Source organism: Littorina saxatilis, linkage group LG12 (genome assembly GCF_037325665.1).
Source record: "Littorina saxatilis isolate snail1 linkage group LG12, US_GU_Lsax_2.0, whole genome shotgun sequence".
NCBI lineage: Eukaryota > Metazoa > Mollusca > Gastropoda > Littorinimorpha > Littorinidae > Littorina > Littorina saxatilis.
The window spans coordinates 65,661,289-65,689,223 of NC_090256.1; the positions used below are offsets into that span (position 1 = coordinate 65,661,289).

At 40.2% G+C, this 27,935-nt stretch overlaps 1 protein-coding gene across 2 annotated transcripts; it reads left to right on the forward strand.

Moving 5' to 3' along the window:
• Nucleotides 1-218: 218 nt before the first annotated feature.
• On the forward strand, nt 219-26,305 carry LOC138982590 (GPI transamidase component PIG-S-like). 2 transcript variants are annotated; one of them, XM_070355913.1, is made up of 17 exons: nt 260-286; nt 1,096-1,134; nt 5,034-5,173; nt 7,947-8,040; nt 9,037-9,138; nt 10,589-10,732; nt 10,992-11,101; nt 11,392-11,512; nt 14,337-14,398; nt 15,862-15,976; nt 16,931-17,020; nt 17,405-17,577; nt 17,899-17,955; nt 21,974-22,102; nt 23,072-23,174; nt 24,886-24,943; nt 25,677-26,305. In XM_070355913.1, the coding sequence occupies exons 1-17, from the start codon at nt 265-267 to the stop codon at nt 25,789-25,791; spliced, it is 1,674 nt and encodes a 557-aa protein (XP_070212014.1). In that variant the 5' UTR covers nt 260-264; the 3' UTR covers nt 25,792-26,305. The 2 variants fall into 2 exon arrangements, with proteins under 2 accessions (XP_070212015.1, XP_070212014.1); XM_070355914.1 differs by lacking the exon at nt 1,096-1,134 and having other exon boundaries at nt 219-286.
• The last annotated feature ends 1,630 nt before the right edge of the window (nt 26,306-27,935 follow it).

Below are 27,935 nucleotides of genomic sequence, written 5' to 3' on the forward strand. Positions count from 1 at the left end.
TGCCGCTACTTATTCGGGTTTTTCTTATTCCATCCCTCATCCCGACTAGATGACTTGTACCCTCGGATCATCTGTCCCCAAAATTCGCATCCTCAACAGCAGAGACATACATACTATCTATGTCTCTGTCAACAGGAACTAAATAAAGAAAGTGCAATCAGTCCACAGTGGCGTCTTTCGCGACAGGGGAGATAAGAACAATAGATTTTGTTAGTGGTCTACCTTATAGCAGCTTCCGCTTAGTAGCCGGTTTCCGCATTAAACATGGCAGGCGAAGATGAAAAGGGTAGGGTTTTTGTTCCTATCACTGATAGCTGGTTGCTTGTTTCAAATTGCACGCGAACAAACTGCGCTTAGTTGTTTCTCTTCGTGCAAAATGCAAACAGGTAATCTTGAACTTTAGCGTGTTGAATTCATAGCTCATAATTCAGAGGCATTTAAGTCTCCAAATTTGTAGAACCTGCACTTGACTTGTAATCATAACAAGTCATTTTAGATCCCTTTGAAGTTACGGAATGAACTCCGATGAACTGTACGAATGCATTTCGTTTACATGGGTCAAAGAAGGAATTATCCGTATGAGCGAACAAGGGAGACAACTCTTTCGTGTAAATGATGTCCCATGGTTGACAACGTACGCCATTTTCGGTGCATTTTCGTCGATTGAACAACCAAATTAATTAATTATGCTTAAGTTTGAAGCTCAATCCGTTAATTAATTTCACGACAAATGTTCTTTGGCTTGCTTACATGGACTTGTATAAAAAATAAGTAAAGAATGTCACTGGATTTTGAGCTATGAATTTAAAATTTTAACACGCTAAAGTTCAAGATTACCTGCAAACATTCTAGCCCGCCAGTGGGTGACTGTCTTTCCCCATGCAGCCTAGAATCAGTGAATAAGTAACTAATAATATCTGCAATGTCTGATAATTTACTGCTGTACACTTTTTGTATGTTTTTAATTTTCACACTTTTATTTGGAATTTAGGCTCTCTCTATACAGTATTCACTCCAACATATAGAGTTTTGAGACAAATGCAGTGTGTTTGTACGTGTTATCATTTCTTTTTCTTATACTTTTCTTTCCTACAGGTTCTAAAAGTAAAAACGTTCCTGTATTCAGGTTTTGGGGTGTGTTGAATCTGCAAGAAGGTTCTTTCTTTGTTGTTTTAATGAAGTGGCTTTTGAACTGATAAGTTGGCTCAAGAAACGGCACTCATGAGTCTATATATATAGCTCATTGTCTCAAGTTATAGGTTCCTTTTGTTTTTGCCCACAAAAGAAGATTAAAATTGACCGTAGTGCATTGGGAGTGCTCGAGACCATGGTTCTGGTGGTTGGGTTGGAGAGAAGTCAGCAAAGCTCATGATTGTGTTGATCATTCTGTTCCAAATCTGCAGCATCTGGGAACCAAGCAGTGTGCAATCACTACTAGTACTAGTCTAGAAACAGCCTTTATCGACAAACTGCAGTGCATAAATTATTAACTTGGGAACAAAGAACTTTGTTATTCAGTTATGACATAACAAAACTCACATTAAACTGTTTTGACAGTGCTTAGTTACACCTGATCCAGCAAACTGCATCTCTCGATCGCTCCAGTCAGTTGCTCTTAAATTGATACAAATATTATTGCAAAGATACAATTACAAAATGTTCTATTTCTAAAATTGATCTCTATAAACCTGTCTGTGATGAAAGACTAGGGTTCTTTGCATTCAGTTGCATTTAACTTAAAGATATATATCTTTATGAACAATTACCTCATCAGTTCTTGGGAAAAAAGGAACCTCTATTTCAAGAGCTAGTTGTGAGTGCTGGTTCTCGAGCCTTGGCCTTGTTTGAATCAGTTTGAGCTGTTTTATACTATCCAGTTGAGAGATTTATTTTTATAGTAGATCTATATTTTATTATTTGTTTGATTTTATTTATTTTTATTTATTTATTTACGAGGATTTATATCGCGCACGTATCTCACCACACAAGGCGACTCAAGGCGCATGTTACCTATTAATGCCGTGTGAGATGGAATTTTTTACACAATATATCACGCATTCACATCGGCTAGTAGATCGACTGCCTTTAGGCGCTGCATCCACCTTTCACGGCCTATTATTCCAGGTCACACTATTTTGGTGTACATTTTTATCTACAGTAAAACCTGTCTCTAAAGGACACCCTTGGGGTATGGTAATTGTGTCCCTATTAGACAGGTGTCCTTTCTTCAAAGGTGGAGGGGCCGGGGCAATATTTTACAAAGAGCACGTAAAATGTACAAGACACTTTTTGTCAATCCTGGAGTATGTAATTTATTTTTCAACACAAAACACAAGGTAAAAACTGAAATAAAATTACTTAGATAAAATAAACTTTAATAAAATTACCAGATCATTGTACAAGGCGCAGATTGAGGGCGTTGACAGGAATAGAGAGAGAGAGAGAGAATTGAGCTATTGAATACATATGGGCCAACAGCCCCTTTCAATGGATTGAACATGAGACTCACTGAAAATGTGAGTAAACAAATGGTACATGTAGCAAACAACAACACCCCCCACCCTCCACCTACCCCGTTCGCTACACACACAGTGCATTCAAACTTACGCAAGTCGGACGTCACAAAGCTAAAAATAGCTGACTTCATCGGTGGTTCAACGGGAAATTCCAATTTTTTTCAAAGCAGCGACACGCTGCTCTAAAGTCAACGCTTTTCTTTTTCCTGCTGGAGATTCCATTTTCACACAGTACTGTTGCTTTTGGTTGTGACTGTATCCACAATGCGGAAAAGCGAAAGTGAGCAAAGCGAAAGTGAGTCTCCATCTAAACAAGCCACTGATTGGTCAGAGAAGGGACAGAACAACCAATCAACAACCATTTGTGCTACGGCTGCCGAGCACTGACTTGAATAACAGTTGCGTTTTCATGTACGTAGTGTCCGTTTGTGACAGTGTTTACACTTCCTACGGTCCGAAAAATCGTGTCCGCGTCCGTAAGTGGCACTAGTGTCCGTCCGTTAAAGGTTAGTTATTGTTGAAATCGTGTTCGTTCCATGATAAACTGTCCGTATGTAGCAGGTGACCGTTACAACAAGGGTCCGCTAGACTCAGGTTTTACTGTACGCCTATACAATTTTGCCAGGAAAGACCCTTTTGTCAATCGTGGGATCTTTAACGTGCATACCCCAATGTAGTGTACACGATTTTCTGTTTTTTTTTCTCTCAATGTGTCATTTTATTAACTTGTTTGTATTCTGTTCATATATTCAAGTTATGTTCTTTGTAAATATTGCACTTATACGTGGTCTATCCTGTTTATAAGTTTCCAAACAGTCATAGATAAAGTGCTTCTTGTTCGACCCTGTAAACATTCTTATGACACTTCAGTGGACACCTGTGCATGTTCAGTGTGAGCCAGATTTAAAGTGTTATACAATACACGTAGAGTGATCTGAAACATAATGTTCTGTGAGTTTTCAATAAGGCCAAAAAAAAAAAATAGGTGTGGTTAAGGTAACATAGCCAAACAAAATAGGGTAGGAAGGTAGGCAATCATTTTTCTTTTTTTTTAACTTTTTTTTTTAATGTGTACAAATTAAACCTACTTGACAGGGAAATAAGTGTGCGACTCGAGCGCTTTTGCTTTCATTGCGTTTTCTGCACTCGTTTTTTTTGACAAATGTAATAAAAAGTTATAGGGTCGGCCCCTAAAAATAGGGTAGGTCGGGTTACCGTAACCACACCTATTTTTTTTTAGGCCTAATAATGATGAGCAACACCTCAGAAACAGATGTTCTGAACATTACTTAGCTGTCTTTAAATCTAATCAACTGAATCAGTGAATGAAATCAGAATGACCAATCCTGAAAAAAATAATTCAGTTCACAGTCTAATGATGTACATGGTATGTAATTATGTGTTATTAATTCTTCTCCTTCATTCATGGGCTCAAACTCCCACATTTTTACGTGTATGACCGTTTTTACCCCGCCATTCAGGCAGCCATACGCTTTCGGGGAAGCGCAGCTGGGTATTTTTGTGTTTCTATTACATGTACCCACCGAACTCTAACATGGATTACAAGATCTTTTTTGTGCGCACTTGTTCTTGTGCTTGCATATATATAATATATATATACACATGAAGGGGGATAAGGCACTAGCAGGTCTGCACATAAGTTGACCTGGGAGATCGGAAAAATCTCCACCCTTAACCCGCCAGGCATTGGAGGTCGGCGTCTTATCCACTAGGCCACTGCGCCCATTTGTGTTCTTATTAAACACTAAATTTGTTTGAATGTAAACTTCTAGATTGATCTTAAACATTTTAGTAAAGTATTTGCGAATCAGATTAATCTCCACCGGAAAACACTTGATGAATAAGATTAAGAAAAAAGATCTTCTTCTGCGTTCATGGGCTGAAACTCCCACGTACACTCGTGTTTTTTGCATGAGTGGAATTTTACGTGTATGACAGTTTTTTACCCCGCCATTTAGGCAGCCATACACCGTTTTCGGAGGAAGCATGCTGGGTATTTTCGTGTTTCTATAACCCATCGAACTCTGACATGGATTACAGGATCTTTTTCGTGCGCACTTGGTCTTGTGCTTGCGTGTACTCACGGGGGGTGTTCGGACACCGAGGAGAGTCTGCACACAAAGTTGACTCTGAGAAATAAATCTCTCGCCGAACGTGGGGACGAACTCACGCTGACAGCGGCCAACTGGATACAAATCCAGCGCACTACCGACTGAGCTACATCCCCGCCCCTAGAAAAATGTTTATATTTAATGATAATAATAATATTAATGATTCATAGTGCTCAGTGGTAGTGTTAGTACATGTACATTGCATGTTTAATATTATTAGTTTGTATTATTATTGCAAACCACAGAACTATTCTGTGCTCTCAGTGGAGAGCGCATTACGCCATTAGTATAACCTAAGAATGACAATACAGTATTTCAATCTTAATACTCTGCTTGCTCCAATGGTGGTAGAATCTTATGTTGCTTCATGCTTTTACATTTTCAGAGAAGTTTACCCAGACCTATGCAGCTCTGGGTATTGGTCTGGTGTGCATACTGATAGGGGTTCCCTTGTGGTGGAAGACAACAGAGATCTATCGAGTTCAGCTCCCTTATGCTGACATTCATCGTCTTGCAGAGACTAAGGTGAAAAAAGAATATCTATAATACAGCACTGGTTTTTGGCTCAAGTAAGTGTAGCCTATGCGATCGTAACTTTGTCTGTCTGTGCGTGCGTATGTGCCGCGTGCGTGCGTGTGTATGTCTGTGGTAGAAACTCTAACATTTGAAGACGTCACATTACATTGACGTCACATTATGACGTAAGAGGGTTAGACGTCACGCGAAGGAAGTACTGAAAGTCTCGGTCATTATTATTTTGAGCTGGCCGAGACGGCTAGTTGGCAGTCGGGTCCCTGTAAGTAGGCTACATGCAGACAGACAGATCTAGATCTAGTGTCTCGCTTTCTTGCACAGTTTCACCTATGCTCTTTCTGTGTGTGTGTGTGTGTGTGTGTGTGTGTGTGTGTGTGTGTGTGTGTGTGTGTGTGTGTGTGTGTGTGTGTGTTACTGTTTGTCGATTTCTTACGTGAGCCTTGATGGCTTCGCCTCTTGTTACACTTAGTCAAGCTTTGACTAAATGTTTTAACATAGAGGGGGAATCGAGACGAGGGTCGTGGTGTATGTGTGTGTGTGTGTCTGTGCGTGTGTGTGTGTAGAGCGATTCAGACCAAACTACTGGACCGATCTTTATGAAATTTGACATGAGAGTTCCTGGGAATGATATCCCCGGACGTTTTTTTCTTTTTTTCGATAAATACTTTTGATGACGTCATATCCGGCTTTTTGTAAAAGTTGAGGCGGCACTGTCACACCCTCATTTTTCAATCAAATTGATTGACATTTTTGTAAAGCAATCTTCGACGAAGGCCGGACTTCGGTAGTGCATTTCAGCTTGGTGGCTTAAAAATTAATCAATGACTTTGGTCATTAAAAATCTGAAAATTGTAATAAATTTTGTTTTTATATAAAACGATCCAAATTTACGTTCATCTTATTCTACATCATTTCCTGATTCCAAAAACATATAAATATGTTATATTTGGATTAAAAACAAGCTCTGAAAATTAAAAATATAAAAATTATGATCAAAATTAAATTTCCGAAATCGATTTAAAAACAATTTCCTCTTATTCCTTGTCGGTTCCTGATTCCAAAAACATATAGATATGATATGTTTGGATTAAAAACACGCTCAGAAAGTTAAAACGAAGAGAGGTACAGTAAAGCGTGCTATGCAGCAGAGCGCAACTGCTACCGCACTAAACAGGCTCGTCACTTTCACTGCCTTGTGCACTAGCGGCGGACTACGGTCATTGTGAAAACATGCAGTGCGTTCAGTTTCATTCTGTGAGTTCCACAGCTTGACTAAATGTAGTAATTTCGCCTTACGCGACTTGTTTTTTTATTGCCTTCTCTTATAACTAAAGTATCCTGGCGGAAAAATAGTCTTTGAATTAGTTTAGTAGTATGAATATATGAGACTGTGCCAAAAGGTCAGGTGTCATGTCTACTGTCCCGAATGACACACGATTGCTGACATTTCACCATTGCCAACAGAATAAACAAATAAGAAATAGGTAGAAAATGATTGTGAAAACTGACTTTAATTGTTGATCCGTATTTTCTATACCACTAACAAATAATCTACTTGCACATAGCTGTTTGGCAAATGTATGTTGCATGGGACACACTGACATGAAAGTGGAAGATGTTTTTCCCTCTAGAGAAACTACATATCAAGTTACACTTTTTGTGCTCTTCCATTCCAGTTGGCAATCAATTGTTAACGCATGTTATTAGAAAAAATAGAACGAAAACAGATTAGATAGAATGAAAAATGTACTGGTGATGTCATTTGGGACATACTGACATGAAAACGTCACCTTTTGGCACAGTCTCATATACGAAGCTGCATGTTGTTATTAGTTTTACTTACGGTACTCAAGTTACTGGCTCAGGAAACAAGGTGACCGTGGATGTATTTACTTGAGCATTTATTTAGGGGAGGGGGTGGGGAGCTAGCACCATAGGAGAGAGATTGTATTACTGTTTGCACATGTTGGTAATGTCTTCAGGAAAGAATATCTGTCTTGTGGCTGTAAAGATAGTGTGGTCCCCCATGATCAGAACAAAAACTCCCCCCGCGGGTTATGGGGAAGAATTTACCCGATGCTCCCCAGCATGTCGTAAGAGGCGACTAACGGATTCTGTTTCTCTTTTTACCCTTGTTAAGTGTTTCTTGTATAGAGTATAGTCAATGTTTGTACAGATTTTAGTCAAGCAGTACCGGGTATGTAAGAAATGTTAAGTCCTTTGTACTGGAAACTTGCATTCTCCCAGTAAGGTAATATATTGTACTACGTTGCAAGCCCCTGGAGCAATTTTTTTATTAGTGCTTTTGTGAACAAGAAACAATTAACAAGTGGCTCTATCCCATCTCCCCCCTTTTCCCCGTCGCGATATAACCTTCGTGGTTGAAAACGACGTTAAACACCAAATAAAGAAAGAAAGAAAGAAAGAAAGGACAAAAACTTAGTTGGCATGTTTGCCTCAACAATTCTGACACTGGTGATTGTTGTGTGTCTCCTTGGGGTGATTGAAGATTATATTCTACATTTTAAAGTATATGTTCAACACTTCAGTGTTTTAGTTAAAAGAAGGTTTCACAAAGAATCACATATGATATTACATTATTAGTTTTCAGTTTGACTTGCTTTGAGATGAAAGTACACTGTGTGTTTCTGTTGTGTGTGTGTGTGTGTGTGTGTGTGTGTGTGTGTGTGTGTGTGTGTGTTCTGTACATCATCTGCATGTTTGATTTATTTCTGTTTCCTACTTATTGTTACATATTTTTCAGATTCAGTATTCTGTGGAAATAGAAGTCATATCCTTCAATTCAAAGCTTACAAAAAGCTTACCGGATATTGCCAAGAGTTTACAGACATCTCTGAGTGAGTTTGGGATTCATTTTTTGTTGGGGATGGTGGTTGTGTTGTTGGTGATGGTGTTGAGTTTTCAGGGTTGGAGGTGGGGTGGTAGGTGTTGGACAGGTAGAAGGGCTTAGTAGATAAGTAACGGTGCAAAGAACAGCAGTAGTGATTTTTGGCAAATAGGTTCAGTCACTGTAATTATTGATTATAATTTATATAGGTCAGACATGAGATTATCACATACATTTACAACATTTTTGGCTCACGTAAGTGTAGCCTATGCGATCGTAACTTTGTCTGTCTGTGCGTGCGTGTGTGTGTGCGTGTGTGTGTTTGTGCGTGTGTATGTCTGTGGTAGAAACTTTAACATTTGAAGACGTCATATTACATTGACGTCACATTATGACGTAGGAGGGTTAGACGTCACGCGATGGAATTACTGAAAGTCTCGGTGATTGTTATTTTGAGCGGGCCGAGACTATTTGGCAGTCGTGTCCATGTAAGTAGGCTACATGCAGACAGACAGATCTAGATCTAGTGTCTCGCTTTCTTGCACAGTTTCACCTATGCTCTTTCTGTGTGTGTGTGTGTGTGTGTGTGTGTGTGTGTGTGTGTGTGTGTGTGTGTGTGTGTGTGTGTGTGTGTACTGTGTGTGTGTATGTGTGACGGAGTGATTGAGTTTGTGTTACTGTTTGTCGATTTCTTACGTGAGCCTTGAAGGCTTCGCCTCTTGTCTGTTAATTTCAATGCCCTAACAAAAGTGTTTGTTTTGTGTGTTTTTTTTAGATGTGTTTGTCTGTCTAAATCAGCACTTAAAGTAGGTATAAACTACATAGCTCTTTGCTCACTATTAATAATTTCAGTTAAAAAAAAAAGGAGATTTCAGAATCCCATGTCTGATACATCATTCTCTCCTAAAACAATAAAGGTTCAAGAAGAAAGAGATACAAACTTGATACGTACATTAGAAAATGTGAGAGTAAGTTCACCTGTTTGTGTTGTCTCTAACTGGTGTAGCACGCGAAAAACGGTCCTCTGTCCAGCCCGTGTATCAGGTGCGTGTCCGGGATGCCAACAACAAGGAGACATCGCTTTGGAAAAAATCAAAGACATTGGACGGTGAGGAACAGTACTATTTCTTGAAAGTAATGCGATGAAAAAAAAGCTTTCAGGGCTCACCTGAATTATCAGTGAGTCTAAGTAATGAGCAGTATTTTTCTGTATGAACGGACGAGCTGCTGACTGGCCAGCCTTCCATCCATGAGTTTTTTTCAGATGGGTTTTGCACCTGTAGCTTTGAAACTTTACACCCTTCTAGGGTTTGAGAAATCTCTAGACATGAGGCAAGTCTTGTTGACTTGCTTCAAATTTCATGGTCATATTTAGGTAGAGTTTAGGTCATAAAACAACAAAACTGTCAGTCTTCTATGTATTTGAGGCTTCAGCTATACACTTCAGGGTATATATATTCATTCGCTCGGCTTCCTGACGAGTGGACGTAAACTGATAGAACTATCAAGATAAGTTTTGTGTGAATATTTGTTTGTCTGTTCACTTAACCCTTTCGCTGCCAATCAAAACTTGCGTATGTGCATTCCTGACTGCCAGGGAATATTGGAGTTCGGGGTGTAATAATTCACAAAAAATTCTAGCTCCAAACTGGCAGTAGGTAGGTAAGTAAAACCTATGTTATTTTTAAAGGAAATTGAACCAAGAATCTGTTTTTAGTGTCTAATCATGGAAATAATAATTAGTTTGGCTTATAATGATGTTTAAATATGAACTTTTGAAAAATCAGTCCAGCGCATCTTCCGGTGCCTGTGGATCAAACACAGGTGGCTGTTTTGCTTGCTCCAAGAAAGGATTATCATGACTGTCATCTACCTGTTTCCAACGAATCGTCCGAAAGAAGATCTCCCCCTTCCCCTGTCAGTATCCATAATCATTTGCACCGCCTGTAGCGTCAGTCCGGCTTTGTTTTTCCCTACTAGGGCCCAGTCGACTGTCACCGTTAGCCATTTTGACGAGTCGAGATTTCTCTCCCCTACCCTGTTGCCAAGGCCGAAAATAGCCTTCAGACACAAAACCGCGTCACCATTTATGTTTATTCATGAGAATGAGGTATCCTTCCAAGCCATTGGCTGCTATTTGTGTGTCAGCAGTGACGTAGCATTTCTGGAAAATTCCCGAACGGAGAAGACGGGTAAACCCGTCCTAAGGCGCTGCGGCTGCACAAGCGCATGACGGGTATACCCGTCATAAGGCAGTCAAGGGGTTAAAAGACCGTTAGGTCGAAATATCTGTGAATGTATTGTTTTGTCAATAACAAACGTTCCAACAACCTACCTTTCTTGTTTTTTGATTTTTATACACTTCAGGGGTTTGATGATCTTCAGACATGAGCTAAGTCTGGGTTACCTTTGTCAGATTTTAAGCTCTCATTTAATCGTGTTCAAAATATCTAAAACTGCAGAGCACCTGAAACACAATTTGATTGAATTTTGATGAACATTTTGTTTCACCTTTGGCCTTAAAAGAGCGGTTTTTACTGTCATCAATTTTCTTTCAGACCTTGATGAGGCATTTTGGGAGCTCACCAAGCTGAGGCACAGCAAATACACCATCTTGTTTTTACCAGAATCATCAAATCTTCGAGCCAGGCCCCAGTATGTGGGACGTTTTGGAAATGTCATTGTCACTGTGTCTAAGGAAGGCAAGTTAACAATCTTGATCGTTGTGAGAGAGAAAATTTGTCAACAAACTTTTATATTGAAATGTTGATTTGCTTCTTTTTGTTTCTTGCCTTATTTGTTCTAGTTGTTAATGAAAGAGAAAAAAAGACCACTGCTTCCCTTTTTGAGAAAACATGTATGATTTCATCCGAAGAGTATTTATTCACTGCATGTGTTAGTTTTGCTCCAAAATGACTGAAAGATTCTGCTCAGACATGTTTCCATGAATTGTATGAACAGGTATTACAGATATGCTGCAGCAGCTTGTCCCTACGATACAGGAAGTTTTGGTGAGAGAGGGGGCTGTGGAAAAAAGCTTGGATGCTGCACAGGGTCTTCGAACACAGAAGGTACTATCTCAGTGTGTTTAGTGTGTGTGCACATGTGTCCCCACTTTTTCATGGTTTAAGTCCTGATCAGGTATTTAAGTCATTTAAAAAGGTAGAAATGTTTGTGGATGTATGCCAAGTGTTGAACAAGCGGGTTTAAAGTTAAAACTTTCGCAAAATTTGGCCCGTCTACTTAAAGTACACATACATGTATATCCTGTTATGAATTAAAAACAAAAATTCATTATTTGTGTTTTGAACATCTCTGTGTGAGTGAGACATTGAATTGCTCTGTTTCTGCATGACTTCAGCCTGACAAGGAAAGCATGCGATGGTTCCGCTCCAACCCCGGCTATGACGTGACCTTCACCCTGGTCAACCCTCAGCCTGATGTGCTGGACGTTCAGTGGAACATACAGGCTGGCATTGAAGGTATGTCCCTTGGATGATATACACCTCAAGTTTTAGGTGTCTTCTCTGTGTTCTGTATTTGTCCAACGTATGTACTCTTTGGTGATTTTGTTACATTGTCTCCGCCCTGTCATGTTAAGTTTATACATGTGGGGAAAAAATCCCAAAAAAGAGAAGAAGAAAAAAAGAAGAAGAAAAAGAATTGGAAACAGAAAGACTGCTACCATTCCAAAATCAAGAATTTAAAAACAAGACAGGTCAGCTGTTGGAATGTTTTATTTTAGACAAAACAAAACATTCACTAGTACGCGAACCTAGTTGTCTTTCAGGTGAACAGACAAACAAAGGATAATGAGATATGGAAGAGAAAATGGACTTGCCTCGGTTAGGTGTTGTTTTCTCAATCTCAAGATGTTGAGAGTCAAAAGTTCCATTAAAGGCACAGTAAGCCTCTCGTAAACCATCACAGATACTGTCAGGCTTTTACACACAGTACAAACACCCTTCCATTTGAACGCTCACCAAACGGGAACATCCTAGGTGCCCTACATAAAGAGCGAGCAATTTAAAAAAAAAAAAAATTTGCGGATTGTCTCAGAGACAATCAGACCGTGGTGCGTTATGGCGCTAGACCTAACTTTTAAAATCTAAATAATAAATTGACAGCTTGTTACACAAACATTCTTAAATCATAAAATAATTCTTTTTTCATCAAGACAAGATCAGTACAATTCGAAGTTTTGAAAGTTTGAAAAAAGAAAAGCCCGGAAGCAGGGTCACGCTAGGTCGTGGTTCTTGTAGCAGACGACGGTTTATGCCTATCGCCAGTTCCTCTGAACAGTCAAAAGCCATCGCTAGAGTTCTTGTGAACCACAGCCGTTTGTTTCGTGCATAGTCAGAGGTACATAATAACGTGCTATTGCAGATATGCTCACACCGAGTCGCATTCAAATTACTAACTGACGAGTACATTGTGAAAAAGGGAAACTGGATCACACGGGTTCACAATGGCTCAGGGGTAAGATAAACCACTCGAAAATAAATTCTTTGAAAATTGCTCACTCTTTACGGAGGGCACCTAGGATGTTCTCAAGCGGTGAGTGTTTAAATGAAAGGGTGTTTGTACTGTGTGTAAAAGCCTGACAGTATATGTGATGGTTTACGGGAGGCTTACTGTGCCTTTAAGATGTTGATGTCCTGGAGAATGTTTAAATGTCCATAGTTAAATCAGACCTGTTTACCAGTACGATTTGGGCGTATTTTGTACGCAAATTATTATCGGTACGCAAATACGCGACACACGCACAAAATACGCATAAGAAAAAGTCTAGAATACGTTTTCCGGTGTTGGTGTGCTGATTACGGGATGGTACAACTGATACCGGTTTCGGTCGAAGGGAGATAACCATGACAGCGAGTCTTCAGCTATGGAAACCTTGTTCAGTTGTTGGCACGTGCGATCGTCTGGACAATCGTGGCAAAATGAAGCGGTAAAATGTGCCAGTTTCGGATGACTGTACGAAGTCAAAACAGCAGAAGCAACAGATTTTCTTGGAGAAATATAAGAAAGAGCCAGGAATTGTGGAGTCTACTATGGGAAAAAGTCATGCACACTGCAAGTATTGTAAATCAGATTTCTCCGTTGCCCATGCTGGGAAATATGACATCGAACGACACTGCAGTTCCAAAACTCACCTGTACAAGGTTGCTGCAAAGAAATCCGCTGAAAGCTGCCAAGGAATTATGAAGTTCATTCTCGCAAAGCAAATCCTGCCAGAAGAAAAGGCTGTTGTCCGTGCTGAAGCAATGTTTTCTGAGATGATTGTAAAAATGAACTTGCCACTGTCAACCGCAGATGTTATTTCACGAACTGCATCTTTTCATTATCAATCTGTTTGGAAGACACTGGTTATAATGCTATAAACTGACAGGTAAATAAAATTGTTTTATCCCTGTTGTATTGGAAGGAGTTAAATTCTGAAGGTGTTCACAAGACATGCTATTCTTACACAAACACGTTTGCACCCACGCGTACATTTTCCCTAGCCCATATGGATTTGCTTGCAAAGTACACCAACTTTTTGAAAAATACACTCAACTTTTTGGGAAAGTACTCTTGCCTCGGGTTTAGGGTAAACAGGTCTGTTAAATGTTCCAATTGGCGGGGATGTAGCTCAGTCGGTAGCGCGCTGGATTTGTATCCAGTTGGCCGCTGTCAGCGTGAGTTCGTCCCCACGTTCGGCGTGAGATTTATTTCTCAGAGTCAACTTTGTGGGCAGACTCTCCTCGGTGTCCGAACAACCCCGTGTGTACACACACAAGCACAAGACCAAGTGCGCACGAAAAAGATCCTGTAATCCATGTCAGAGTTCGGTGGGTTATAGAAACACGAAAATACCCAGCATGCTTCCTCCGAAAACGGCGTATGGCTGCCTAAATGGCGGGGTAAAAAACGGTCATACACGTACAATTCCACTCGTGCAAAATACACGAGTGTACATGGGAGTTTCAGCCCACGAACGCAGAAGAAGAAGAAGAAGAAATGTTCCAATTGCTGACTTTCCTTGGTTTTTGATTCATAAGTAAACACCAGTTCAATGCCCTATGTAGAATTGACACAGTAAAAAAAACACATGTAACTTCACTTTGGTTCATTTATTGCTGGTTCATTTGCCCTATTTCTCCCTGTCTCTTTCTCTAATTCTCTGTCTCTCTCTGTCTGTGTCTGTCTGTCTGTCTGTCTGTCTCTCTCTCTCTCTCTCTCTCTCTCTCTCTCTCTCTCTCTCTCTCTCTCTCTCTCTCTTTAGTTTATTTATGATTTGTGGCCTTATTGCTTGTGCTTCAGGTTACTTGAAACCTTTTCTGGACAAGCTGGCAAACTTCTCTGACATCTCGGTTGCATCACAGGTAAGAAAAGAGTTGCAGTCCAAGTAACCTATAGAGAAAATAACATCTGTCTCTAGTCTGGGGCACACTTAGAAATTGTGTGTCATCTGTGTGTGAGTGGGTAGATGGATGAGGTAATGAGACTTGAGGAATTGTGTGTGTGTGGAAGAGAACCAATTCATTGTGTATATGTATGCGTGTGTGTGTGTGTGTGTGAGCATGTGTGTGTGTGTGAGCATGTGTGTGTGTGAGAGCATGTGTGTGCATGGATCTACATGTTGTGGGGTAGGGGGGAGGACAAGGACAGAAGATGAGTAGCTGGTGAGGTATCTATTACTGCTAGACTCCAGTAGCTGTGTACTTTTTACATTTAGTCAAGTTTTGACTAAATGTTTTAACATAGAGGGGGAATCGAGACGAGGGTCGTGGTGTATGTGTGTGTCTGTGTCTGTGAGTGTGTGTGTGTAGAGCGATTCAGACTAAACTACTTGACCGATCTTTATGAAATTTTACATGAGAGTTCCTGGGTATGAAATCCCCCAATGTTTTTTTCATTTTTTCGAAAAATGTCTTTTATGACGTCATATCCGGCTTTTTGTAAAACTTGAGGCGGCACTGTCACACCTTCATTTTTCAATCAAATTGATTGAAATTTTGGCCAAGCAATCTTCGACGAAGGCCGGACTTCGGTATTGCATTTCAGTATGGAGGCTTAAAAATTAATTAATGACTTTGGTCATTAAAAATCTGAAAATTGTAATTAAAATTATTTTTTATAAAACGATCCAAAATTACGTTCATTTTATTCTTCATCATGTTCTGATTCCAAAAACATATAAATATGTTATATTCGGATTAAAAACAAGCTCTGAAAATTAAAAATATAAAAATTATTATTAAAATAAAATTTCCAAAATCGATTTAAAAACAATTTCATCTTATTCCTTGTGGGTTCCTGATTCCAAAAACATAATAGATGTGATATGTTTGGATTAAAAACACGCTCAGGAAGTTAAAAAGAATAGAGATAAAGAAAAGCGTGCTAATTCTCAGCGCAACTACTACCCCTTCTTGTCAATTTCACTGCCTTTGCATCGAGCGGTGGACTGATGATGCTACGAGTATACGCTCTTGCTGTAAAAATGCAGTGAGTTCAGTTTCATTCTGTTAGTTCGACAGCTTGACTAAATGTTGTAATTTCGCCTTACGCGACTTGTTATTTTTTAAGGTTATTTTTACTGATACCGGAGTAAGATTCCCTAAAATGTTGGGGGGAAAAACTGCCGAACACAAAAGCCCACTCGTGCACACACACACACACACACACACACACACACACACACACACACACACACACACAGTGACACACACACACACACACAGTGACACACACACACACACACACACACACACACACACACACACAAGAGCACATGAGAGGTGCAGAAGAAGAAGGAAGATAAGATTTTGTTGTGTATTTGCAGGTGCTACATTATGTAGGACTGGTGGCATCCCCTAAGAAAGACAGCAGTGAAAAGTTCCACTTTTACACAGAGCAGGACCTGCCACGCATGATTAATCCTTTGGAGGCTAAACTGGGTAATTTGTTGTACATCTGTCATGTCTATACAAGTTTTGTGGGGATGGATTTGTTGTCTATGATAAACCAGGTGGTTGCATGGGTTTTCTCAAGTTGAAATTTTATTCTCTGTCCTGCCTGGTTCTGTGTGTGTCTGTGTGTGTCTGTGGTTTTTTTTGGGGGGGGGAGTTGATTGAAAATAACATCTTTCAGAGTCCAACAGCATTTGCTAATAGTAAGTGTTCAAAGAGGAAAACATCTTTCAACTCCCTCCAGTTTCCTGATGGTGTCATTATTTTATGGTTCACCATTAGAACAAAGGTGTATATAGTGTCTCTTGGTGACTTTACTCTCAAACAGTATAGTTAGCTTGACTCACTGTTGTTAGATAAGCTAAATTGAACTGAGAAAGGATAACAAAAAAATATGAAAGGAAGAAAAGAAGTTGAGCATGGATGTCTCTTGTTGAAGATTGCTGTTGTGATAAATCCCCCAGCGGGTTGGGGGCAAGAATTTACCCGATGCGCCCCAGCATGTCGTAAGAGGCGACTAACGGATTCTGTTTCTACTTTTACCCTTGTTAAGTGTTTCTTGTATAGAATATAGTCAATTTTTGTAAAGATTTTTAGTCAAACAGTATGTAAGAAATGTTAAGTCCTTTGTACTGGAAACTTGCATTCTCCCAGTAAGGTAATATATTGTACTACACGTTGCAAGCCCCTGGAGCAAATTTTTGATTACTGCTTTTGTGAGCAAGAAACAATTGACAAGTGGCTCTATCCCATCTCCCCCCTTTCCCCGTCGCGATATAACCTTCGTGGTTGAAAACGACGTTAAACACCAAATAAAGAAAGAAATGTTGTGATAAAGGAACCACACAGAGAGGTAAATGCATATATGTTATGTTTTTTTGTCCGTATTTGTTGTTCATATTGTGCTCGCCTGAAAAACATTGTCTTCTTTTCTCCTTCCAGGGTCCCATGCCTCGAACAATCCAACTCTGAACTTTGTTGTTTATGTACCTGGCAAGGCTAGTTCACCTGTCTACATACGCGACCAGAATGGTTAGTATAGTCAGTGGTTTGTATAAAACAAATTTTGTTTTTGTTTTTTGGTGCTCTTGTCTTTGAAGACATTTGTACTGAACTGTCAAATTAGCTGTGAACCAGAGTCATTGCTCAAAGCAACCTGCCAGCAGAAAAGGACAAGTTGTACCTATGCGATGTCATTCTTGCTTTGGACCTATTGCATCAAATTTTCTGTAGTTTGCTGACAGGTGAGCGAGTTGCAAGCAACTCATTTGTGCATCCTGGCTCAGGGTTGGGATTCTGATTTACAATGCACATGTGTCTTTTGCCTTCAGGTGAGCAAGTTGCTAGCAACTCATTTGTGAGTCCTCGCTGGGGTGCAAATCTGATTGACAATCCACTTGTGTCTTTTGTCTTCAGGTGAGCGAGTTGCAAGCAACTCATTTCTGAGTCCTCGCTGGGGTGGGATTCTGATTTACAACGCAGAGGCACGAAGCAAGGCCGCAGGTCCAACAACTGTGGATATTGACATCAAACACATCATGGAGGTCTTCCTGACTCAGATGCGCCTTCTTCTAAATATCCACGTTCAGGTAATCAGTGGAACAATCAGAAATATGTTGAACCACACGATATATGTGCGTCGAAAACTCTGCACAATTTTGAATGCAAACTTTTCAAGGATGGTACAGCCAAGTTGAAGTGGGTAAATCTCATTTTATGGCCAGCCAAGAACAGTTTTAGTCAACACACACATGCACGCATACATGCATGCATGCACACACACACACACACACACACACACACATACATGCACATGCACACGCACATGCACACACAGACACATACATATTAATTTTTGTAACTTTTGCACTCTTTGCTTACAGTAAGTTTTGTTAATGTATTATTTGCAGACCCCCAACCAGCAAGTAAGCTTTGCAGAGCTGGGAAAGGAAGCTATTACTGAATGGGTGAGCTTCGAAATATTCTCCTGAGATTTTGTTTCTGTGCTGAAAGAATTGTTCAAATATATCCCTTGCAACATGCCCAAATCAGTGTTTGGACTTTTTTCTGCCTATGAACGCAGAAGAAGAAGAATGAGTAGGTGTATGTACTTCTTTTTATATTTAGTCAAGTTTTGACTAAATATTTTAACATCGAGGGGGAATCGAAACGAGGGTCGTGGTGTATGTGCGTGTGTGTGTCTGTCTGTCTGTCTGTGTGTGTGTGTAGAGCGATTCAGACTAAACTACTGGACCGATCTTTATGAAATTTGACATGAGAGTTCCTGGGTATGAAATCCCCGAACGTTTTTTTCATTTTTTTTATAAATGTCTTTGATGACGTCATATCCGGCTTTTCGTGAAAGTTGAGGCGGCACTGTCACGCCCTCATTTTTCAACCAAATTGGTTGAAATTTTGGTCAAGTAATCTTCGACGAAGCCCGGACTTCGGTATTGCAATTCAGCTTGGTGGCTTAAAAATTAATTAATGACTTTGGTCATTAAAAATCTGAAAATTGTAAAAAAAAAATAAAAATTTATAAAACGATCCAAATTTACGTTTATCTTATTTTCCATCATTTGCTGATTCCAAAAACATATAAATATGTTATATTCGGATTAAAAACAAGCTCTGAAAATTAAATATATAAAAATTATTATCAAAATTAAATTGTCCAAATCAATTTAAAAACACTTTCATCTTATTCCTTGTCGGTTCCTGATTCCAAAAACATATAGATATGATATGTTTGGATTAAAAACACGCTCAGAAAGTTAAAACAAAGAGAGGTACAGAAAAGCGTGCTATCCTTCTTAGCGCAACTACTACCCCGCTCTTCTTGTCAATTTCACTGCCTTTGCCATGAGCGGTGGACTGACGATGCTACGAGTATACGGTCTTGCTGAAAAATGGCATTGCGTTCAGTTTCATTCTGTGAGTTCGACAGCTACTTGACTAAATATTGTATTTTCGCCTTACGCGACTTGTTTTTTCTTTTTCCCAAAATTTTAATCAATCAATAAACACGTGATAACAAACATGGTAACTGTGTGTTTTCTGTTTGTACACATACTTTCTCATTTACATGCTTTACCTTAAATCAGAGACAATAAACAATTTGTTTCTAATTAATAGAACGTCAGACTAACGAAATCTCAAAACAACATGATTTCCACAAATAATGTCCAGTGTTAATCGTGAATCGTTTTTTGAGTCACTTGAGAAAAAGTGACTCTATGTAATCGGTCAGTGTTAGTCTGTCCGGCCGGCCGGCCGTCCGGCCGGCCGTCCGTAGACACCACCTTAACGTTGGACTTTTCTCGGAAACTATCAAAGCGATCGGGCTCATATTTTGTTTAGTCGTGACCTCCAATGACCTCTACACTTTAACGATGGTTTCGTTGACCTTTGACCTTTTTCAAGGTCACAGGTCAGCGTCAAAGGAAAAATTAGACATTTTATATCTTTGACAAACTTTTCTCGGAAACTATCAAAGCGATCGGGCTCATATTTTGTTTAGTCGTGACCTCCAATGACCTCTACACTTTAACGATGGTTTTGTTGACCTTTGACCTTTTTCAAGGTCACAGGTCAGCGTCAAAGGAAAAATTAGACATTTTATATCTTTGACAAAGTTCATCGGATGTGATTGAAACTTTGTAGGATTATTCTTTACATCAAAGTATTTACATCTGTAGCCTTTTACGAACGTTATCAGAAAAACAAGGGAGATAACTAGCCTTTTCTGTTCGGCAACACACAACTTAACGTTGGGCTTTTCTCGGAAACTATAAAAGTGACCGGGCTCAAATTTTATGTGAACGTGACTCATTGTGTTGTGAATAGCAATTTCTTCCTGTCCATCTGATGCCTCATATAATATTCAGAACTGCGAAAGTGACTCGATCGAGCGTTTGCTCTTCTTGTTAAAAAAAATGCTTACGCACATCTTTGCGATTAAAATAATATGATTAATCTTCTTCATATTTTTCCTGTTACTTTTAAAACCAAAAAGCACATCTGTAACATTCAACCTAATTCTTTCGCCAATGTTTACTAATATGTACATTTCAATATATTTCCAAAACCTGAGCACGGTTGGGCATTCAAAGAAAAAATGCTCCAATACATCAACTTCATCCTCACAATATGTACAGTTTTTATCAGCCTTCACTTTCATTTTAACCCCCCGCGGGTTAGGGGGAAGAATTTACCTGATGCTCCCCAGCATGTCGTAAGAGGCGACTAACGGATTCTGTTTCTCCTTTTACCCTTGTTAAGTGTTTCTTGTATAGAATATAGTCAATGTTTGTAAAGATTTTAGTCAAGCAGTATGTAAGACATGTTAAGTCCTTTGTACTGGAAACTTGCATTCTCCCAGTAAGGTCATACATTGTACTACGTTGCAAGCCCCTGGAGCAATTTTTTGATTAGTGCTTTTGTGAACAAGAAACAATTGACAAGTGGCTCTATCCCATCTCCCCCTCTTTCCCCGTCGCGATATAACCTTCGTGGTTGAAAACGACGTTAAACACCAAATAAAGAAAGAAAGAACTTTCATTTTTCACAATAAAATATGAGTTTACTTCTAATCAGAAGGGCTTCAAGCTGCAGATCTGCAAGACTTGAAATATTTTCATGTGATGGCTGATGGTTGCTGTGCCATGGAGCATCACAAAGTCTGAGAAAGTCAGGTCTTAAGAGGAGAAAGTCTTAAATTGGAGGTACATGCACAGAGGTTGTGAACAAACAAACAACAAGTCGCGTAAGGCGAAATTACTACATTTAGTCAAGCTGTGGAACTCACAGAATGAAACTGAACGTAGTCCGCCGCTAGTGCAAAAGGCAGTGAAAGTGACGAGCCTGTTTGGCTCGGTTGCGCTGTGCTTCATAGCACGCTTTACTGTACCTCTCTTCGTTTTAACTTTCTGAGCGTGTTTTTAATCCAAACATATCATATCTATATGTTTTTGGAATCAGGAACCGACAAGGAATAAGATGAAATAGTTTTTAAAACGATTTCGGAAATTTAATTTTGATCATAATATTTATATTTTTAATTTTCAGAGCTTGTTTTTAATCCAAATATAACATATTTATATGTTTTTGGAATCAGAAAATGATGAAGAATAAGATGAACGTAAATTTGGATCGTTTTATAAAAAAAATATTTTTTTTTACAATTTTCAGATTTTTAATGACCAAAGTCATTAAATAATTTTTAAGCCACCAAACTGAAATGCAATACCGAAGTCCGGCCTTCATCAAAGATTGCTTAGTCAAAATTTCAATCAATTTGATTGAAAAATGAGGGTGTGACAGTGCTGCCTCAACTTTTACAAAAAGCCGGATATGACGTCATCAAAGACATTTATCGAAAAAAAGAAAAAAACGTCCGGGGATATCATTCCCAGGAACTCTCATGTCAAATTTCATAAAGATCGGTCCAGTAGTTTAGTCTGAATCGCTCTACACACACACACAGACAGACATACACACACACACGCACATACACCACGACCCTCGTCTCGATTCCCCCTCTATGTTAAAACATTTAGTCAAAACTTGACTAAATGTTAAAAAAAAGGAAAGTTGTATAAGGGAAACAGTTATTAATCCAAGTGGGGTCTTAAAAAAAGAGAGGGGGGGGGGGGGTGGGGGTCACTGTATCTCTAATTAGAAGGGCTTCAAATTGCCGCACTGTCAAACTTGAGGGGGAAAAAACCTTCATGTAGATGGCTGACTGTTGTAGCATGTCCTTAGGCAAAACAAAAAAAGTGTGTTTACGGTAGCATAGGCCAAAAAAATAGGGTCGGTAGGTCGGGAATTTTATTTTATTTTTTTCTCAAAAAACACATATTTTTCAGTTATTTTGTCAAACTTTTTTTTATAATTTAAATGCCAAAAAAAAGTCTAGGGTCGCGCGAAAAAATAGGGTCGGTCGGGATACCGTAAACAGACAAATTGTTTTTGTTGGCCTTACAGGAGTTGTCTGGCTGGCTGCGATGTCGCTGTGTGGAGAACCTGGCCACTGCCAAGGCCTCCCTGCAGTCTCTGGCTCAGCTGCTGGACCAGATTGTCAACATTGTCATTAACGATGACATCGGGCGAGAGGTTAGCACCTTTATTTTTGTCGTCATTTTTGTGCATTGTGTCCAAGAAGTGTACACCAAAAGGTGTGGCTGTAACTGATACGCAGATGCTGGTAGAGTTTATTTTCTTCAGCACATCTTCTGAAATGTTAATGGCCAATTTCTGGATGATATGATATAGGCTTGTCCTTGGCATCACGTTTCCTCCCTCCGTGAAAAAAAGTTCTGGGGATCTGCCAAAACAATGGCAAAGTTTTCAGCGACTTGGATAAAGTTTTTGGGTTTCGTCAGCTGCGGATGCCAAACTTAAGATCCCCCCTGATGGCAGGCGTCTAGCATTCATTTTAGGTGTAGGACAAATAATATAGCCTTTACCAGGAACTTTGACCTATAGAGAGAGAGGGGGATAGAATGCATCTGTTCCTGTATGCACGAGGAAGAGCGCAAGAAAAAAGCAGGTTATCCCTCTGCACTCCGGAAGGCCCGGGACAGCCCGCGAAAAAAGTGCTGTGCCGATTCCGTAACGCCCGATATGGCCCGCAGAACACTAGGTCGCGTTGACCTACTTTTGCTTTGGTCTATCCCACAATCCAATGCAGTGTTCTGCGGGCCATATCGGGCGTTACGGAATCGGCACAGCACTTTTTTCGCGGGCTGTCCCGGGCCTTCCGGAGTGCAGAGGGTTATTCATTACATTTAAATTTCCTTCTTCATTCACAAAAGAAAAGTAACATTTTCTGTAGCTGCTAACTTAACGCCCAAGTAACTTGTGCTACAGTGGTACCTGTGATGAAAGGACACCCTTGGGACCAGCCAAAAGTGTCCCTACATTGCAGGTGGCCTGTCATGACAGGTATATTTTGGTAGATATAATAGACAAAGGGACACCAGAAAGTGTCCTTTTAAGGGAGGTGTCCTCTCTTTGGAGGGACCTCACATCGCAGGTATACCACTGTATATGTTTTTTGAGAATGTCATGTTTTCCTGACAGGTGGAAGATGCGGTGCGGTCCATTGAGCACAGCGAGGAGTTACTGGCCGGTGGTCATCTGCATGACGCCTTCATAGAGTCACGCAACGCCATTGTAGCGTCAGGTATCGTCATTCACATTTCGTTTTTTATGCATAAATCATTGATGTTCATTTCATGAAATGAAGAAGAGAGAGAGAGAGAGAGCATGTGAATGTGCAAGAGGAAGGGAGAGGGAGGAAGAGAGAGAGCGTGCGCGAGAGCATGTGAATGTGCAAGACGAATGGAGAGGGAGGAAGAGAGAGAGCGTGCGCGAGAGCATGTGAATGTGCAAGAGGAAGGGAGAGGGAAGAAGAGAGAGAGAGAGAGAGAGCATGTGAATGTGCAAGACGAATGGAGAGGGAGGAAGAGAGAGAGCGTGCGCGAGAGCATGTGAATGTGCAAGAGGAAGGGAGAGGGAAGAAGAGAGAGAGAGAGAGAGCATGTGAATGTGCAAGAGGAAGGGAGAGGGAGGAAGAGGGAGAGAGAGGTTTTTGTGTTGCAACTGAATGTGAAAAATGCGACATTCAGTGCTGTACTTATTGCACGCACTCACATGTACATAAACGCGAGCACAATCACGCATCCACATACACAAACACACACGCACGCACGCACATTTACACACACATTTACACATACATGCATGTACAAGCACACACACACACACACACACACACGCACACAATCCCAAGCTAAATTCACACAAAAAGTATGCTGCACACAATACACTAAATGGACAGCAAATATCAACTCTTTCAAGAAAGCCGTCATCCCAAATTTGCCAGGTTCCTTTTTGATTTCCCTCATGTTAAGTTGTGTTTGTCATTTTTGACTCACATGCGAAGCAAAAGTGAGTCTATGTACTCACCCGAGTCGTCCGTCCGTCCGTCCGGAAAACTTTAACGTTGGATATTTCTTGGGCACTATTCAGTCTATCAGTACCAAATTTGGCAAGATGGTGTATGATGACAAGGCCCCAAAAAACATACATAGCATCTTGACCTTGCTTCAAGGTCAAGGTCGCAGGGGCCATAAATGTTGTCTAAAAAACAGCTATTTTTCCCATTTTCTCTGAAGTTTTTGAGATTCAATACCTCACCTATATATGATATATAGGGCAAAGTAAGCCCCATCTTTTGATACCAGTTTGGGTTACCTTGGGTCAAGGTCACAGGAGCTCTTCAAAGTTGGATTGTATACATATTTTGAAGTGACCTTGACCCTGAACTATGGAAGATAACTGTTTCAAACTTAAAAATTATGTGGGGCACATGTTATGCTTTCATCATGAGACACATTTGGTCACATATGATCAAGGTCAAGGTCACTTTGACCCTTATGAAATGTGACCAAAATAAGGTAGTGAACCACTAAAAGTGACCATATCTCATGGTAGAAAGAGCCAATAAGCACCATTGTACTTCCTATGTCTTGAATTAACAGCTTTGTATTGCATGACCTTGGATGACCTTGACCTTGGGTCAAGGTCACATGTATTTTGGTAGGAAAAATGTGTAAAGCATGTGAGTCGTATGGGCTTTGCCCTTCTTGTTCAGTCTGCTTTGTGCTGAAGAAATGGCAGTGTGCAACTTTTCATCATCTTATCACTAAACTGTCCAACAGACTTATCTATGCAGGGATTTCTGGATGTTTTCAAACATGCTTGCACACGTATACGTGAACACAAAGGCAAGAAACAATCATTTATGCATGGATGTTTTGCGCATGTACACATGAATGCAAAGGCTGTACCTGTTGGACATTGATAAAAATGTACGACTTTTCTGTGTGCAGAAAAAGCTTTCTTTGACCAGTCATTATTAGAGCTCTTGTACTTCCCAGAAGACCAAAAGTAAGTGGGATGATATGAATGATTGTGTGTGTGTGTGTGTGTGTATTTTTCTGTGTGTGTGTACCTACGTGTGTAGGTGTGTATGTTGCATGGTGTGTGTGTACTTGTGGGTGCATGGGTATTTGTGTGTGTGTGTCTGTAATTGTCTTCTGTGTGTGTGTGTGGCTCTTTGAAGGTGCACGTGTGGTGTGATTAGATGTGTCCGTTGCCATTAAGGTGCACAGTGTGTATATGTCCTCATACGTGTGCTTCGCCTCATCGCCTGGCAACACTTCATCTGAATATCAAACAAAGAATGCAGTTGTAAATCCAGGGATGTTAGTTCTCATCAGGAAATCTGGAACTCTGGATTTTGAAATGATGTCTGGATAGGTTTCAGAACTTTCAGGGGAAAAGTCAGGTGCAAACGTTCAAAGCTATATGTAATTTCTTTTTATGCAGTAGCTCCAGGTTGTGTCGAAAATCACTAAAAATGATTTGATTTTCTGTGGACTTTGCCCCCTGAACCCAATCAAGAGTACTGCCCCTTGACCCCGACTGGGACCTGGCTTCTCCCTGGGATGGTGTGCACGAGAGTCAGCTGCGGGGTTGTATTGGTTGAAATCACAGACTTCAGTTATAACCAATCCGACCCCCTGGCGGGCTCCCACTTAGTTGGTAAGCTTTTTGTGCACATCACCCGAGGTCTAATTTTCTTCTTTTCATCTCTATAAATGTCGTTTGCTTTGTACAGGTTTGCCATCTACATTCCTCTGTTCCTGCCCATCAGTATTCCTGTGCTGACCTCCATCGTTCAGGCAGTCAAGTGGTTGAAGCAGCACCGGCGTGAAAAGTTAAAATCTCAGTGATTCTCTTCGGTTCTGTTCATGTTCTTCTTACAGTTGCCATTCTATTTTCTTTAAGGGTGCTCGAAGTGTATGTGTGTGTGCATTAGCATTTTAATATATATAAGGGTTGCAAAGTGTGTGTGTAGAGAGACATAGGGAGGGAGAGTGTGTCTAAATGTGTGGATGAGTAAATAGAGAAGTTGCCGAGTGTGAATCCATGAATGTGCACGTGTTTGTGTGAATGCGCGCACGTGGCTAATAGTCTGTATGTATGAGTGTTTACAAGGATTGATGTTTGTGCGTGTGTGGATGGACAAAGAGATGAAGGGAGAGTGTGTTTGTTTGTGTAAATGTGTGGGCGATTGAATACAATGGTTGCAGAGTGTGTGTGTGTGCTTGCTGCTGTACAAATCTTGAAATATCTTGCAGATTTGGTGTGCTGGAGTATTTTGTGTGTGGTAGGAACACTTCATTTGTGTAAAATTGTTCATTGCTCTTGAAATTTGGAGAAAATAAACTTCACAGTGTCTCTGAATGATTATTTTTGTGCACAGTTCACAGTGCTTACTGTTGCGCATAAATCTGTCTTTGTTTTATAATGTATTTCTTTATTCGAATTTTCTTGCTTTTGTGTGACTGGAACACCTTGTATGGGGTATGTTCCCACACACACACACGCACGCAGGTGTACATGTAATAACTTTTAGTGTTACAGAATCATTGGATATGAGATCAATCTACGATCAACATCACGGACACACATATTTCTAACAGAAAATCTCAATTATTATGATTGCTCTAGCATAACAAGGTCAGAACAAATATGTCTTAGCTTTAAAATATTTTTCACAATGGGGTAAATGACATATATATATATATTGGCCATAAATAATGTCCTAGTACAACAGAACAGTGGAGTTACTTTGGACCAATAGATGCGGGTGTTCAAGCAAATTAAGATTATTTCTGGCTAACAAAATGGTTATGCAAAAAGTAAGCAACAGCTCTGCATAAATGAGAATAAAACATGTGCAGATGCATTATCACAACACAAAATCAAGACATCTGTTTAAACAAAAGAGTTCACTGGACAGGTAAAATGTCCTGGCCTTCTTAGAAGAAAAAATCAACAACACAGAATTATTACTAGATCGTTAACATGGCTGTTTTGTGAACAATGCATTTGCGATATATGCTGTCCAATACATGCAAAAAATAAATATTTTGGCAATAGAGATAAAAAATTAAAAATTCTTTCCTCTATGGAAGACAACAATAAATATTACAATAAGAATAACACTGTATTTTCCATTAAATTTTAAAATGAATACATTAAAATGGAAAATTTCTTTGACGCATCTACCAAAAACCTAAGAAACGCCTTCAACAATAGAATCACAAAGATTTATTTCTTGTATGTATGCTTGCTGTGACTGTTTAAGTATACTGTTCAAAAAAAGAAACGCATAGTTGCTACTTGCCAAATTTGTTTTATTTTTCGAAAAAATTAACAGAAAATCCAATATTTAGATTATTTGTTTGAAATTTGGTATGGACACAGTTGAATGCACACACAGTTCATTTGCATCTTCAAATCAATCAGTCAATCAATACGATTGGGTGCCGAGGCTGTCAAGTCAGTAGGGGGTGTGACTGCCTTGAGCAGCAACAACTGCCCGGCACCTTCTGGGCATGGACTGGATCAGATGCCGGATATCTTGCTGTGGGATGGTGTCCCACTCCTCCTGAAGTGCCTGCAATAGATCGCGGTGATTTGCCGGCGCTTCTTCTCGCCTGCGCACACGTCTGTCCAATTCATCCCAGAGGTGTTCTATCGGGTTCATGTCTGGCGACATGGATGGCCAGGGAAGCACCTGGACATGGTGGTCGGTGAGGAACTGGGTGGTGAGTCGTGCTGTGTGCGGGCGAGCGTTGTCCTGCTGGAATATGGCATCCTGGTCAGCCAGAAGAGGAAGGGCGTGTGGGCGCAGAATTTCCTCCACGTATCGCTGGGCAGTTATGCGCCCTTGGACGTGCACCAGGGTGCTCCTTCCAGCGGTATTGATCGCCCCCCACACCATGACGCCTCCACCACCATGAACGGGTGCCTCATCCACACAGTTGGGCGCGTAACGTTCGTTTACTCTCCGGTAGACCCTCCTCCG

What these genes read in the sequence shown, in the direction of transcription:
- LOC138982590 (XM_070355913.1), top strand. Translation starts at nt 265, where the DNA reads ATGGCAGGCGAAGATGAAAAGG. An exon ending in GAGTTTACAGACATCTCTGA is followed by an intron (nt 8,041 to 9,036) that starts GTGAGTTTGGGA and finishes TAACTGGTGTAG; the next exon opens with CACGCGAAAAACGGTCCTCT. An exon ending in TCCTTTGGAGGCTAAACTGG is followed by an intron (nt 15,977 to 16,930) that starts GTAATTTGTTGT and finishes TTCTCCTTCCAG; the next exon opens with GGTCCCATGCCTCGAACAAT.